At 44.2% G+C, this 16,026-nt stretch overlaps 1 protein-coding gene across 1 annotated transcript; it reads left to right on the plus strand.

Moving 5' to 3' along the window:
• Positions 1–8,721, plus strand: AKT1S1 (AKT1 substrate 1). Its single transcript, XM_075605714.1, has 5 exons — positions 1–93; positions 3,125–3,638; positions 5,333–5,413; positions 7,235–7,383; positions 8,289–8,721. The coding sequence occupies exons 2-5, from the start codon at positions 3,146–3,148 to the stop codon at positions 8,421–8,423; spliced, it is 858 nt and encodes a 285-aa protein (XP_075461829.1). The 5' UTR covers positions 1–93; positions 3,125–3,145; the 3' UTR covers positions 8,424–8,721.
• The last annotated feature ends 7,305 nt before the right edge of the window (positions 8,722–16,026 follow it).

The raw sequence follows: 16,026 nt of genomic DNA on the forward strand, positions 1-16,026 counted from the left end.
GTGGGGTGGGCGGGGAGGGGTGAGAGGTCAGTCTGTGACGTTGGTGGTTGTGCGACCCCGGGGGGCTTCGGTTTGGTGCTGTGAGGGCTGCAGGTAACATGTCTGTGCGCGCGCACCCCCCCCCCTCTCTGATGCTCCACTCGCCCGAGCACAGGGGACCAGTACCTTCCTCCCGCGCCCCCCACCCCCCTGCACTCTCTACACATGTCCCTGTCTCCCACCCCTTTGTACTCTCTACACATGTCCCTGTCTCCCCCCCCCCACCCCCTGCACTCTCTACACATGTCCCTGTCTCCCACCCATTTGTACTCTCTACACATGTCCCTGTCTCCCACCCCTTTGTACTCTCTACACATGTCCCTGTCTCCCACCCCCCTGCACTCTCTACACATGTCCCTGTCTCCCACCCCTTTGTACTCTCTACACATGTCCCTGTCTCCCCCCCCCCCCGCCTTGTACTCTCTACCCCCCCCCCCCCGCCTTGTACTCTCTACCCCCCCCGCCTTGTACTCTCTACCCCCCCCGCCTTGTACTCTCTACCCATGTTTCTGTCTTCCCCCCCCGCCCCCCTTGTACTCTCTACCCATGTCTGTCTCCCCCCCCGCCCCCCTTGTACTCTCTACCCATGTCTGTCTCCCCCCCCGCCCCCCTTGTACTCTCTACCCATGTCTCTGTCCCCCCCACCCCCTTGTACTCTCTACCCCCCCCACCGCCTTGTACTCTCTACCCATGTCTCTGTCTTCCCCCCCCTCCTCCCCCGCCCCCCTTCTCTCTACCCATGTCTCTGTCTTCCCCCCCTTCCCCGCCCCCCTTGTACTCTCTACCCATGTCTCTGTCTTTCCCCCCCCCTTCCCCGCCCCCCTTGTACTCTCTACCCATGTCTGTCTTCCCCCCCCCTCCCCCCTTGTACTCTCTACCCCCCCCTCCCCCTTGTACTCTCTACCCCCCCCTCCCCCTTGTACTCTCTACCCCCCCCTCCCCCCTTGTACTATCTACCCCCCCCCCTCCCCCCTTGTACTCTCTACCCCCCCCCTCCCCCCTTGTACTCTCTACCCCCCCCCCTCCCCCCTTGTACTCTCTACCCCCCCCCTCCCCCCTTGTACTCTCTACCCCCCCCCCTCCCCCCTTGTACTCTCAAAAGGGAGAGTTGGGAGGAGGTTATAACTGGTCTGTGTACTCGGCACCCTTTCCTCCTTTGTGCCCTCATGCCTTGTGCGGGGCACTGTATTGTAGATGTTCCTGCAGGGAGACCAGGCTGTTGCTTGACACTTTTGCTGCCAGTGGGGGCTGCAATGTTTGCAGGCATTTCTGGCAGTGAAAGGATCAGTGTTGAGAAACTTATTTTATAACTTTGGGGTAGAGGGGTTATTTGCCCCTAAAATTTCACCACTGCGCACTAAATTTGGGCTTTATCATCTTGATCACATGCTTCCAAAAAAATCTAGTGTGTTGGAGCAAACTGATGTAATGTGTGCGGTTCATTAAAAATGGCCACATTGGTCAATCTGGTTAAAGGTGCTTCAGAATGATGCATTACTTTCCTGCATATAGTAATCACTGTGGCTATTCCCGTTCTTGCTCTTGGCTGTAATACAAACAACTTGCAGATTATAACTGTGTATTGTCTTTTTTTTCAAAGAAGCCTAGCAAACACCATTTAATCAACATTAATTGTATTGTGCATTTTCTGTAAATGAACTTGTATCCAACTATAATTTTTATTCCACCCATATGAAACTAACACAATTGAGAGAAAATGTTCTTTAAAGCAAATTCAGTACTTGTTTTAACCTTCTTGCCAGAAATAATTTAATGCGCTGTATACTATCTTTTTGGAGAAATTGGGGCAATTAAAATGATCCGGTTTGAGACAGATTCTGACATTTGCTTTCCACTCTTTGCTACTGAGGCAACCTAGATGTTTGTGCAATTCTAATTACGAACACCTAGAAATTACAGTCTTCAATAATGTATCCTTCAGTGTGATACACCTCCATCAAATCTTTACCAGAATATCTGCGGGCACTGCGTTCTACACACAATAATTACTATGTTCTGAAGAAAGAATAATATTCTAGGCTTGGTGACACAATTTAGCAGCTAAATGACTAGAAGCATTGGCCATTCTCAGATACTGTTAACAAATCAGTTGCACTGGACTTTCAAGGGAGTCTTGAACACCCCCCCCCCCCCCTGTGAACACTGATACCAGATATAATGATCAAGCTTTCCAAATCAGTATTTGTGTCTAATACTGTACCATTTGGAGCATTATCCAGACATTAAATCTGGCACTTACCACCAACTGAAACATATATATATATATATATATATATATATATATATATATATATATATATATATATATATATATATATATATATATATATATATATATATATATATATATATATATATATATATATATATATATATATATATATATATATATATATATATATATATATATATATATATATATATATATATATATATATATATATAATTATTTTTTTAAAATCTTTTTAATTTATTTAGTTGATATTTAAGTATCTCAATATACACAGGAGTGTGTAAGAGGAAATAATGTGCCTATGTTCATACTGTACTTGTAACTGTGCTTGTCACTGCAAAACGGTTCAAAAGTCACAAATGACTGCAGTTTCTGAATCTTATTCATGGTCTGTCTGCTTAAAACAGAACTATTGTTTTTTGTAATATAGTTGTGATTCTGATATCTAAAGCTGCAGACCTGTGTTCGATGACATGTCTAAGGTCAACTAGATAATAGATTTACAGAACGTAAAATAATATTTTGTGCCTTTTTTGAAAAATTGATTTTTATTTATTTTTTTCTTCATTAAAAGGATCCTGGAAGGCTATGATTGGTAATATGAGTTTCTGCACTTTATTAAAAGGTTAAATCTAATACATATATAGGTTTGTTTGACATCTCTGGGATACCTAGGTAAAATGTCAACCACTTAGTTTGTGTGTTCACTTTGATCCTACGTAGGACTGCATCGAAGTGTATTTCTTGTCCCTATTGTGGCACCTTATTTTGCCCTTTATACATGTCCTATATTGTACTTTATGATTTTTTTTTTATTTTTTTTTACACTAGGGTACAAAACATCTCTCAAACATGACTGACATGGCTGACAATCACAAGGAGTGCTGGGAAGCCTTAATCCATGCTGCAGAGCAGTATCGCCGACAGACTGGAAATGACATTGTGCTAATCACTGCATACAAACCCAAGATGCACTCCACCTTCGCTTATACATTTCATGGCAGTGGGGTGCTCTTGGATGCCACCCAGCGCTACCTTGATGACATTGCTGTAGTGCACAAGACTACTGCTTTAACTAACCCAGTACCCATCCACAAAGCCAGCAAAGAGAACTCTGCGGGCAAGCAGGACTCTTACTCCAAGAGCTACCCTTCCATCTATGGTAAGGAGAGCTTTTCCTCCATAGAGGACAATGACCGACCCAAGCTTGTGCCCCAAATTCTAACGCCCGAACAGATGCCCAATTTGGAAGCAAGGGAGGAGGAAGAAGATGACGACGATGATTACAACAAGCAAAGCCTCCAGGACAAGACTGCTGAACATGAGATTCCTAGTGACTCAACAGGTGAGTAGTGCATTTGGAGTGTAATGGGAGATTTGGTGGTGCTGTAATGTTCAGCATTGGGTCTTGGCCATATGTGAAACTCCATGATATAATCCATATTATGTGCTTTTGACACATTTCTACAGCGCTCCTTTAATGACTTGCCTGAGAACTGATTGGTGGGTAGGATTAATGCAAAACTAGAATCCGGTGCTAAAAAGACCACACAAACTAATACAGTGATAGTCCAGTTCAATCTTTACACATCTGCAGCAGAGATCATGAGTCCATAAATATATAGTGCAGTGTTGTATCCACACTAATCATGAAGGTATCAAGCCTCACTAATAAAGGAGGGAGTGTCCTGCAAAAGCAGAACTACCGACACTGTCAATCCACACCAGATAAGGAGGGGGTTAGCAGACAAAACAACTGACTTAAAACTAAAGCACAATGTTTAAGAACTCTCTTTTAAACTCCTCACGGTCCTCCTGCGATGACACCCGCCAGGCATGCTCCCAGGCTTGGGAAAGATCCAAATAGAAATTGCCGGTGCACAGCCAAAGTAGCAAAGCTAGGACATGGTGACAAGTAATTAATTAAAAAAAACTACGTTTATTTATTTTTAACTTTTGGTCACCACGTCCTAGTTTTTGCTACTTTGGCTATTTCTATTTGGATCTCTCCCTGCCTGGCAACAAACTTGAGTTTAAGGAACTGCCTCACAAAGCTGGCACTGATAGCCATACACTGACATGCTTAATCTGGGAAGATTCCCTCACTTCCAGCAAACATGACTTGTTTGTATACAGTACTGTGAAATTAATGTGTTCCTTTAGGTCGGCTGAATTGAGGCTGATCAGCTACTTAAAATTGTTTGCTTAATGATGGCATCAGAAGTACATTACAAGTAACCAGCTGATGTGAAGATTAACAGTCTTATGCTCAAATACCATATTGTAACCCTACATCTGGTTGTAAAATAGCTTCTAAATTTGATGCTTCCATGGCAAATACATGCCCTTGCTTTAACCCTTTGGTCCTAGGATGGGCTGGTTAGAAGGGCTTCAACACTTTACACACCGTTTTCTCAGGCCTCTGCAACACTTGCAGATCTGTTTTTAATACAAACTGCATTACCACCAGATAAATGAGCGGCTTTTCTGTTGCATTGTACTAATCCTTGATCCAGACAGGTTCTGCTCAATGGTGACCTCTCTGAAAAGGGATGAGGCAGTAAAACCCCCAACTAACCTTATCTACCTTTAAGTAATGACTTTGAAAGTCTCAATCTTCACGATTCCTTTCCAGAATGGGATACATCTACAGTAAATTAGAAAGTATGCAAGAAAAGTACACTGGACCTCTATGTTCTGTACTAATTGCTATAAATAATAACCTTTAAAATTATTGTGTTATTGAACAACATATTAAAAGGGAAGTATCCCGTTCTATAAATTGAAACTTTTTGTTTTAGATTAAACTTTGGTCCATACACTAGTTTTGTAGGCTAGTCTACCATATTTGCATGCTGTTTACATTCCTTATGGGCAAAAGTCTCTAAGCAGTATTACACTAGATGGCAGTGTAGGAACTAGACATTATTAATCAGCTGGCTATCCAATTTAAGTGTGCCCATTTGGTATTGGGCACCATGATGCCAAATGTCTGTCTTGCAAACATTGCTATTCTCTAATGTTGTATTATGGTAACAGGACTATTTGTGATGGATGAAGACTCCACCAGCCAAGATTGCGAACCGTTTTTTGAGTCTGACCAAGAAGAAAGCACAGATGGTATGCTTTATTTATAAAATATTTTACCCAGAAGTAATGCATTGAGTTAACTCCTTTCTCTCCCTTGCGCCCCCCCCCCCCCCCAAAGTATGTCCTGGGCATAGTTGAGACAAATAATACATGGTTACAAATACATAAGTGAACAGGGTATACATTTTATTCAAGACATTGCATGCACAGTTAAAGAAAATATATATTATAGGCGTATGTTACAGACCAGATAAAAATGTGAGAGCCTTAGTTTTGAAAGACCTTACTGGTGGATGTGAGTCTCCGGTAGGTTGTTTCAGTTTTGGGGTGCACGGTAAGAGTAGCGGTCGGATACTTTGAGCCTTGGGACCATGAACAGTCTTTTGGAGTCTGATCTCATGCCACGTGGAATACATTGATGGAACTTCCAAAGTATCTGTGCTTAGCTGTAGTGAAACTTTAAATTTGTTTCTCAGGTGTACAACATACAGTAAATTATATATCAAGGCTGGAGGCCAGACAATTATATTGCATTGGTGTACCTGTGTTCGTCACGATCTGTGCTTACAGAGCACCATTCTAACGAAATAGGGAAGTGATGCTTTAACAATAGTTGATGGTGTGCAATAGTTGTTGAGCTTTTCTACCACTAAACATTCCGTTTTCCATTTACTTATGTTATAACTAGTCTTTGACAATCCTGTTTTTACTAGGGGAAAAAGCCAACTTTAGTTACTGTTTGGAACCTGTTATGGGTACACTTCTGCAAATTGACAGTGGTAGTTTTCTTATACTGTAGAAAACACTTGCTTTTATGTATGAAGGTGGGGAGTACAGAAAATTCAGGCTGGGAGGCAAGAAAAAAAGGGTTAAAGAGCCTTATTTTTCATCACAATATGCATTTTGGTAAAGATGATACATTGGAGAAATACTGCCATCCATGTTTACTGACACTAATTTGTATATATTAATTTGGCATTGTTACTCAAGCTGCTAAACACACTGTGCTAACATTATCTTAAATGATTGGTAAAATGTTTTATGGTATGTTAAGCACATCAGAGGAGGAATGGTAAACTGTTTATCATATGGAAAGTTGTTTCCTGTCTGAGGATCTGGATAAATTTGAACGTTACAAGAAGTGTTGCTTCAGTGCCTTCACACAAGTAACCAGGTGGCTTGGTTATCGATGCTAAAGGGATTTCTTTGATGCACTCCACTTTAAAAAAAAAAAAAATTGTTTCCTTCTCCCAGTTGTCCCAAATCAAACCTATTTGACTTTTCTTCTGCCCTAGAAGTGTATAACAACCCCCCCAGCTAATTTTTTTTTTTTTTTTTTTTTTTTTTTTGGCCACAGAGGTGGATAAAATGACTAATGTGCATTATGTAACTGCACCTATTCTATTGTCACACTCCAAATCACCTGGTGACTCAAAGCAAAACTACAATGTACCCTGGGCACATTGCTGCATTTGCTGAAGTTTTGCACTAAAAGTACCTTAATTTTGTAAATGCCATTGGCTTGTAGATTTGCCATACAGTTTATGTACCCTGTATAGCCAAAATGACTGAAAATAAAGTAGTTCAATGAGACCTATTGATTGCCATCCTGCTGTGGCTTGAGTCTACAATGGAATGTTGACTGACCACACTTCAGAATTGTTGGGCAGAAAGTATCATTTAATGACCTAAAATTACAGTATTAATACTAAATTAACCCAGTAACTCTCACATATTCCTAGTCGGATAAACATGGCTATAAGTAAAATAACCTCTTATAGTAAAGTGTCTGGAAGGTAAGAACCTTGTTGAGTGTCCCAACTATTACTCTTGAGACTTTCTTACTTTCAGATGGGAGTCTGAGTGAAGATGCCCCTGGACAGCCCTTTCCCCAACGCAGCTATCAGCAGTATGCAAAGTCTCTGCCTGTCTCTGTACCAGTCTGGGGCTTCAAGGATAAGAGGCATAACAATAAATCATCCGATGAAGAAAATGGCAAGGTGGGAATTTGAGTATGGCACTTGGGCAGCATTGACATTTAAACTAATTGCCTAGTTAAGTTTGTTACCTGCATAAAGTCAAAACATGCATACAATAACGTTTACAGGTGTAAATCACCATGAAATCATCCTGCTGGTACTTGGGTTCCTTGTCTTCGGCATCAATGCTGGAGCACGGACAACGCCACCTTTGGAAAGCTATACCTGTACTGTCATAGTGAATCTTTCAATGCACATCTGCTTTTGAAGTGTCAGAGGAGGATATTGCTTTTCAAAGTGATCTGTCTTGTGAGGGGTGTTTGTTTTTTTTGTGTATTTGTGTGTGTGTTGGCCACAGTGTGGCTCTTGTATGCTAAAGATCCCCCAAAATTATTAGTACAGTAAAAATAAAGTTTGGTTTTCCAGCCCCATCTTTCACCCTAAGGTGCACTTGCCTGTCTTACTGGTGTGCTTTAAGGCAACTTGTGTAATTTTGACCAAAAAATAAATGAATAGGGTATTTGTATCTGAAGAGCTGATTTTGCACCACTTACATATGCCCCAAGTGGCTGTTAAAGACGGTACAGGGTATGTTTATTTTGTATCAATCTTAAAGCTTAATTTAAAAAAAAAAAAAAAAAAAAAAAAATTTATTAAATGTTATAAATGTGCAGTGTCTCCTACTGGTTAAGTACTTTGACACTTTGCTTCACCGCATATTGAACAGTGGTCCATGAAGATTGGTGCAAGGAAGTGTGATTTTTAGCCACGCTTGGGTTGCTAGACATGATCTGTGGCTGGTCCTGTGTCCACAATGACATGATATATATTTTGTCTTTACGTTTTATCATGTAAACATGCCAGTAAAACTTTCTGCGTAATTAGATCTCTTGCTATGAATCTCTCCCATGTCTGTTTCTACCCAGGTGCCATCTCCGGACCTGGAGAGAATTGCTGCCAGCATGCGTGCTCTGGCTCATGACAGTACGCAGCTCTTTGGTGAGCTTCCACGCCCCCGACTGAACACTGGCGACTTTCAGAAAACTTACCGGAAGTATTAAGTCCCAAGCAGTCCCTCCTGTACCCTGGCCTGAACACTACAGAATTTCCTCTTGCCTCAAATGGATCAGCAGATAAAGCTAAACATATTGAAACTGCCCATCTACTGTTAAAGGGATCCAGTCGCCTTTCTAACACAGTAGACCATATTTTAAAGTTTATTTTTTGTTTTTTTTCTTTTTACCCATCTTGTCGACCTTGAGGCATTGCAAGATTTAAAGATGGAGAGCCCTTGATTTGATGTATGATTCCTTACCCCCCTTTTTTTTAACCATTACCTCAATAAAAAGAGGAATCTTTCTTTTGTTTCAGTGTAATACCTTATTTTCTTTATGCACCCTCAAATTGAGTAGTGATCCAGCTTGAGGGAAAGTTGCAGAATCCTTGCGTGTAAAAACCTCCTTGTTTTGAGATGTAAACCTTGGTTTGCGACTGGTTAATGCCAAACTCTTTTCTTGCCAATATAACATGCTGTAGTTGGGCACTTATCTCGAGGATTTCTTACCAGCAACTGTAAAATACTACTTGACCTTTTCCCCCTAATCTGGATGTCTGGACACTACCAAATGGTATGAGCAAGCACATCAGCTAGCATGGTTGTCATGCTATTTGAAACCAGCATATTTGCACCAGCATTTTTTTTGTCTTAAAGGAACGTGCGTTTGGCCTTTTTGGGAAAAGGCGGATTGGATGCAATGAGTGTTGCAGAGACATAGGAAAATGGCGCTTCAATATCGCCACCCACCGAACGAATCTTGTGATGTAATTGTTTTGTATGATTGTATTGAGCTGGAAATCACTGCAGGATGTAGGAATTTCATGTTACGACCCTAGTGTTGGATCTAATCACTGAAGTGTGATGGCAATTGCACTTTAATGGTGGTTAAGCTGATGCACTGCAGAAAAAGCTTGTGAGATCTTTTAGAATAAATACAAAGTCCAGCCAAGATCAAGCTTTTGATACTTATTTAATGGCTCCCTTTTCAATCCTAAAATCGGGTGTAATTTTTTATTCTTTATACTAATTAACAGGTTGTGATTTTTTGGAAGCCTTCCTATTGAGGCAATCGCATCAGCCCTTTAAAAAAAAAACTTTTTTATTTAGACCCTGCTTACCCATTTGAACCTATAACAAAGACCAAATTTGCAACTATAATGTGCTACTTGTAAACTTAATTTAAGTAAATGTACCATTAAAAGTAAATATAGAACTAAATCTTGGAAGATACTAGAATCCTGCACTACACCACCTAGATACCATTACAACATAGGTCTGTAAAAGGATGTATGCCAGCAGTAGCCAACTCCAGTCAAGAGCAACCAATGAGGTAAGGTTTTCAGGCTATCCCTGCTCCAGCACAGGTGGCACAGCTATCTGTGCTGAAGCAGGGGTATCCTGAACTTGACCTTTTTGCTAGCTCTTGAGGACTGAAGTTGGCCACCCCTGGTTTATGCATTTTGCATGTAACCATAAATGCAATGTTCCAGTTCCCTTTTTTTTTTTTTTTTTTTTTTTTTTAAATCTATGGTCTGACGTCAGTGGGAGCCGCTGGGTTTAGCCATGTCGTTTTTATGGCTCCAACTGCCAAGCTATTGCTGTTTAAATAGTAACAAGTTACTTGAGATACAACTAGTGGTCTTGGTATAATCAAGCTGACATTTGTTTACTGTTGACTAGTCGACCCTTTGTATACCAGCTGTTTTTTGTCTTATTCGTTCTACACTACTACATTCAGGGCTAGGCGCTGGATCACTGAGGTTAAAAACCAAGGGCCATTAACTAAATGTACAGCAATTACATTGCTTCAATGCCATTCGTTCTCAATCTAATGTGACTTCTTAATAAAGCTATTTTAAGGAAATAAACTCAATTTGTCAGTAAACTTGTATAGGGTGGGTGTAACTATATATAACTTAACTCAGTGGTGTGTGTGTTTCCCCATGTATGAAAGAATTGTATCTTTGGATGTTGACCTGGAAATGGGAGTTGAACAAAGCAGGCAGGACACAGCAAGAATGTGCTGTAAATGAAGTGCAAATGAACTCCTTGCAGTCCTTCCTGCACCCTGGCATGAACTGTTCCCAGCTTTTCTTATGTCAGAAAGATGGCCATATATTGTGTGTGCTGAGCAATGGGAAAATGAGCATCTTTCAATATGGCAAGCTATGCACACTGCAATTTTCCAGCAGAGTAAAATAGGTTTGTTTGAAAAGGAAAAACAAATCTCCATTTAAGTAGAAGTATAAAGTTTATTTTTTTTTTTTTTTTTTAAATTTCCCATTAACGGGTTAGGTGGGGGCTGTGTGACTTGTCAAGTAAACTGCTGCATTCTCCCTTAATATTAAAAAAAAAAAAGCCTTAGTATGTAGGAGAGGTCAGGCTAAAGTGAGTGTAAAATCTGTGATTCAATGTTGTAATATTTAAGAGTACTGTCCTGCATGCTTCTCTGCTCTGAAAACTCAGTGCCTGTGTAAATGATACATTTGTTACATGTCCCTTTTTTCTACACAGCCTGTAGTCTTAGTTGCCCTAGCAACCTCAGTTATCTTAGCTGAAAATGGGTCATTCCACCCCCCACCTGCCGCCCCCCCCCCCCCCCCTCTGTCTGACAAAATAATTTTAGTCCTGAGACTATTCTTGTCTCCCAGGAACCCTCACTACCTTTTTCCATCCTGTACTGGCTGAGTACATTTTATGCTACACACCTGGGCAAGGCCATTCTGTTTTTACCTGCCTCTGATTACAGAGCACCCACACAGAGAAGCACTCTCTCACCACATCATACCAGCTCTACAAGTGCCTGTATACGTTTGTTACCTTTCCCATAAAGTTAAGAAAATATCACAGGACTTGGTGTGCTTTGAAAAGGGGCTGAGTTAAGCTATCTGGCCATACTTATATCGAGCATATACGCTGTGGCTGCAGAATAAGTACATTGAAATGTTAGGGCCCACTTTACTAAAAGAATATTGGATACATGGAACAGCCACCCGGAGATGCTAGTTGAAGTAGGGTACAAATCTGCTTTGGAATGGCCCAATATGGTGATGGAGGGCGAATGCAAATGTTGGTCTTGAAAACATGTAGGAAAATGGATGGACTCAACGGTCAAGTTGACCTGATGTGACCTGAATTTTAGCGTCACCTTCGGATACAGTCAGATGGGAAGTCTCATGTCTGGACTTGCATCCTGAAATTGCTACAAAGTGTCTGCAAACTGGATCTGTTCCACTTCTCTCAAATAACTACACACACAACAAAGTTCAAACATTCCTACCAGCTATAGTGAATGAAGCGTGTCCCTTTACAGGGAGCTGCTGAGAAGCATCCCTCCAGCTACTTGGTTGTGTTTGAGAAAATGGTGTTTGGTTTTGTGCAGCAGTATTTCGATTAATAATCGGTCTTGTGACTCTAGTAAATATCTATGACTGATCATGTTGGTGAAAATAAATGGAATGAGTAGATAGAATGTAAGATACGGAGTGAGATTTTATTCTTTATAAATACTTTGTTCCCCTACCTCGTTTCCGGGAGCCAGACTACTTGCAACGGTTTCTCCTTGGAATGTTGGATCAATACTCACAAAATATACGTAGATGATACCGTATACAAGCTCTCAAAGCAACAGCTGGCCTGTTGTGGGCCTAGAGCTAACAATCCCAGTTTGTTTTCATTGTATTAAAAGGTTCACTCGGGTCAGGTTAGGAACACTCTGATCAGATCATTGTAGCAACTTGTATCACAAATAGCTGAGAGTTGTAATGAGCAGTGTGTGTAGCTGACTTTTTAGTTCGTATCCTTATTATCTATATATATTTTTTTGAAACCATTGTATGTACGTGTCTAGGGGCAATCTGATTGGTCCGTCGGTCCGTGGGCAGGCCGCCCTCCCACAGCTCTCATTGGCTCACCCCCCCCCTGTGTCCCCCCCCCCCCACAGCTCTCATAAGCCGGTGTACCTCGCCTCCCCCCGTGTGTCCCGCCCTCCACGGCTACACCGCGTGCCCCTCTGAGCGGAGTGCAGCCGCAGATTCTCCTCCTCACCGAGCGCCCCTGCAACCCCCCCAGCCGCACCTCACACCCGGCCCGTCATCTGGTACTGAAATCCACCAGCCACACCCGGGCCGCACCCCCGCCGGATCAGTCCCTCACACCCGCATTACCACCCCCCCTCGAACCACACCATCAGTCCCTCTCACCGCCGCCTCACATACACTGCCACCGGCCCCCCGCATCACCAGTCCCTCACACCACCACTTCAAGCAGCCGCATCTCCGCCCGCTATCACGCCCGACCGTCGCCTCTCTCCCTGCCGCCTCTCTCCTGCCCGCACGCTGCATACACTCCAGGCCTGTCGCCTCTCGCCCGCTGCCGCCTCTAGCTCGCACGCCCGCTCCTACCTTTCACCCCCTCCGCTCCTGCCTTTAACCCCCCCCGCTCTTGCTTTTCACCCCCCCGCTCTTGCTTTTCACCCCCCCGCTCTTGCTTTTCACCCCCCCGCACTTGCCTTTCACCCCCCGCACTTGCCTTTCACCCCCCCGCTCTTGCCTTTCACCCCCCCGCTCTTGCCTTTCACCCCCCCGCTCTTGCCTTTCACCCCCCCACTCTTGCCTTTCACCCCCCGCTCTTGCCTTTCACCCCCCCCACTCTTGCCTTTCACCCCCCCCGCTCTTGCCTTTCACCCCCCCCACCGCTCTTGCCTTTCACCCCCCCCGCTCTTGCCTTTCATCACCACCCCCCCCGCTCTTGCCTTTCACCCCCCTCCCCGCTCTTGCCTTTCACCACCCCCCCCCGCTTTTGCCTTTCACCCCCCCCCGCTCTTGCCTTTCACCACCCCCCCTCTTGCCTTTCACCACCCCCCCACTCTTGCCTTTCACCACCCCCCCACTCTTGCCGTTCACCACCCCCCCACTCTTGCCTTTCACCACCCCCCCACTCTTGCCTTTCACCACCCCCCACTCTTGCCTTTCACCACCCCCCCCCACTCTTGCCTTTCACCACCCCTCACTCTTGCCTTCATCCCCCACTCTTGCCTTCACCCCCCCCGCTCTTGCCTTCACCCCCCCCCCCGCTCTTGCCTTTCACCCCCCCCCCCCGCTCTTGCCTTTCACCCCCCCCCCGCTCTTGCCTTTCACCCCCCCCCGCTCTTGCCTTTCACCCCCCCTGCTCTTGCCTTTCACCCCCCCCTGCTCTTGCCTTTCACCCCCCCCTGCTCTTGCCTTTCACCCCCCCCCGCTCTTGCCTTTCACCCCCCCCACTCTTGCCTTCACCCCCCCCAATCTTGCCTTCACCCCCCCCCACTCTTGCCTTCACCCCCCCCCACTCTTGCCTTCACCCCCCCCCCACTCTTGCCTTCACCCCCCCACTCTTGCCTTCACCCCCCCCACTCTTGCCTTCACCCCCCCCATTCTTGCCTTCACCCCCCCCTCTTGCCTTCACCCCCCCCACTCTTGCCTTCACCCACCCCCCACTCTTGCCTTCACCCCCCCTCACTCTTGCCTTCACACCCCCCCGCTCCTGCCTTCCAGTCACTCAGTCACCCACCCGCGCACCCACCCACCCGCCCACCCACTCAGTCACCCACCCGTGCACCCACTCAGTCACCTATCTTTTGTGGAAAATATAAAAAGAAACAGGTTGCATTGTAATCTTTTTTTCAGTATGACAATAAGAAAACGGTTACGTTCAAGTTGTGCGCTAAAAAATATTTTTCCCTGGTAGGTGCGCTATGGGGGGGAGGGGGGTGCCCTGCTCCTTTCATTTGTCCTGGGCCCCATGCTTTCTGTTGACGACCCTGCTCCCGCCCGCCACCGCAGCGAACACCCCGCCCCACAGTAAGTCCGCCGGAGATGTGAAAGGAGGGGTGAGCGTAGAGCGAGGGGGAGGGGTGAGCGTAGAGCGAGGGGGAGCGGGAAAATTTTATCCCGGCCAACTCCGGGTATATCAGCTAGTAACACATATGTTCTGAATCTTTAAATTATATTTGTTGGTCCTCCTTTGGTGTCAAGAGCTTTCACTGAAACCCTCACACATTATAATTAATTGTAGCACCACTCTCTGGAAAAGGTAATAAAATGTGGCCTTTTAATGCTATTTGCATAAATGTACAAAAACTTTTTGGTTTTGTATTGGTGACAAAATGACAATTCTATGCAGGCTGCTTATTTTTTGTTCAGAACTTAGTTGGAGGGGTGATAGATGTAATCACCCCATTGTAAATAGCAGTGTTGCATGTAACTTGTTAATGGGTACCCCACTGTTATGACTGGTGTGACAAACCCACCTGATTTATTGAGGCGATCTATGCAGCAATGGCTTCCAGTACAGAGGAACAAAGCGTGGCTCCTATGGCAACCGATGTTTGCAGGCTTGTGCCAATTTGCATGTCATTTCCCAGAATCCCTGGCTGCAGTGGAATCACTATGCTAAGACTGGAGGGTGTGATATGTTTCTTCTGGGGCGGGGGGGGTTGCAGAGGCCTCGCGCTCTTCCCCAAGGCATTAAAATTACATGCCGGGGGATCGCGTGAGGCATCTGCAAGCTCAACTTACCGAGATTCAGCCGGCGTCTGGACGTGTCTCCATGGCAATGCAGCGTCAAGGGGGTCATGCGGCATGAAGCGTGTTGCCATAGCAGCGCGCGTCATTTGCCGCCGAATTAAGTGAAGGGGGGGGGGTGGCTCGAGCACCAAAGGACACATTGCAGGGGGGCGCAGAAGCAAAAGTTTGCGCACCCCTGTGCTAAGAGATAATGTTGAAAAGTGGAGTTGCAGACCTGTCTGAAACGTGACTGTGCTCACAAGTGATATTTTTATTTGCTGTACAGACAGCAATATTCGATTATTTTGGTGGTGATTTATAATGTTAAGAGTACCCTCTGCAGTTGTAAATAGTAGTCACTAAAACCCTTTCATGTATCTCCTGAATTATCAAGCATTTTCTCTGGAACATGCTTTGAACTAAGCTTATATATCTAAACTCAGTAATTTGAGTTGAACCACCTGTGCTGAAGCAGGGATAGCCTTAACACCTGACCTTTTGGGAGTTCTGGTGGACTGGCGTTGAGAACCACTTAAGCATTTTAGAACTGTCAGTCTTTTGCTGTCGGGGGCTATAATACCCCATGCATTGCGTGCCAAAGCTGAAACATCCACATGTGAGATTTAGGGTTCCACAACCAATATGTTATGAATATCTCATTTTTTAAGTGAGTCCACACAACTGCAAGGACATTGAGGCTTGGAATGAGTACAACAGAGAGTATGCGTGGAATAAATTAGACTCAATCACCAATGAGAGAAACTTGATATCTGTGGAACATTGAAAATCACAGCCGAACTTGCAATGTAACCTTTCTTGGTGTTGGATTTCACGGTTCCAGGTGTTTAGATTTTGATCCAGTACCCTTACACTATTGGTATATTTGTAGTAAACTGTATTTTTAAATGTGTATGCCTTTCCCAGATATGCTGATATAGTGAATTGTAAACCAGCTATTTCTGCTTGCATCCTAATTTCAAATGCTTATAACATTTTGATACATAAACTGGATCAGGTTGAAATTTGGCAGATTTTGGTACCAGATTGGTTTCTTTACTGCAAATT

Source organism: Ascaphus truei, chromosome 6 (assembly GCF_040206685.1).
Source record: "Ascaphus truei isolate aAscTru1 chromosome 6, aAscTru1.hap1, whole genome shotgun sequence".
NCBI lineage: Eukaryota > Metazoa > Chordata > Amphibia > Anura > Ascaphidae > Ascaphus > Ascaphus truei.

Excerpts from the sequence above, each read along its gene's own strand:
- AKT1S1 (XM_075605714.1), top strand. The coding sequence starts at position 3,146 with ATGACTGACATGGCTGACAATCACAAGGAGTGCTGGGAAGCCTTAATC. Across the intron at positions 3,639-5,332 it reads GATTCCTAGTGACTCAACAG|GACTATTTGTGATGGATGAA; the intron begins GTGAGTAGTGCA and ends TTATGGTAACAG. Across the intron at positions 7,384-8,288 it reads CCGATGAAGAAAATGGCAAG|GTGCCATCTCCGGACCTGGA; the intron begins GTGGGAATTTGA and ends GTTTCTACCCAG.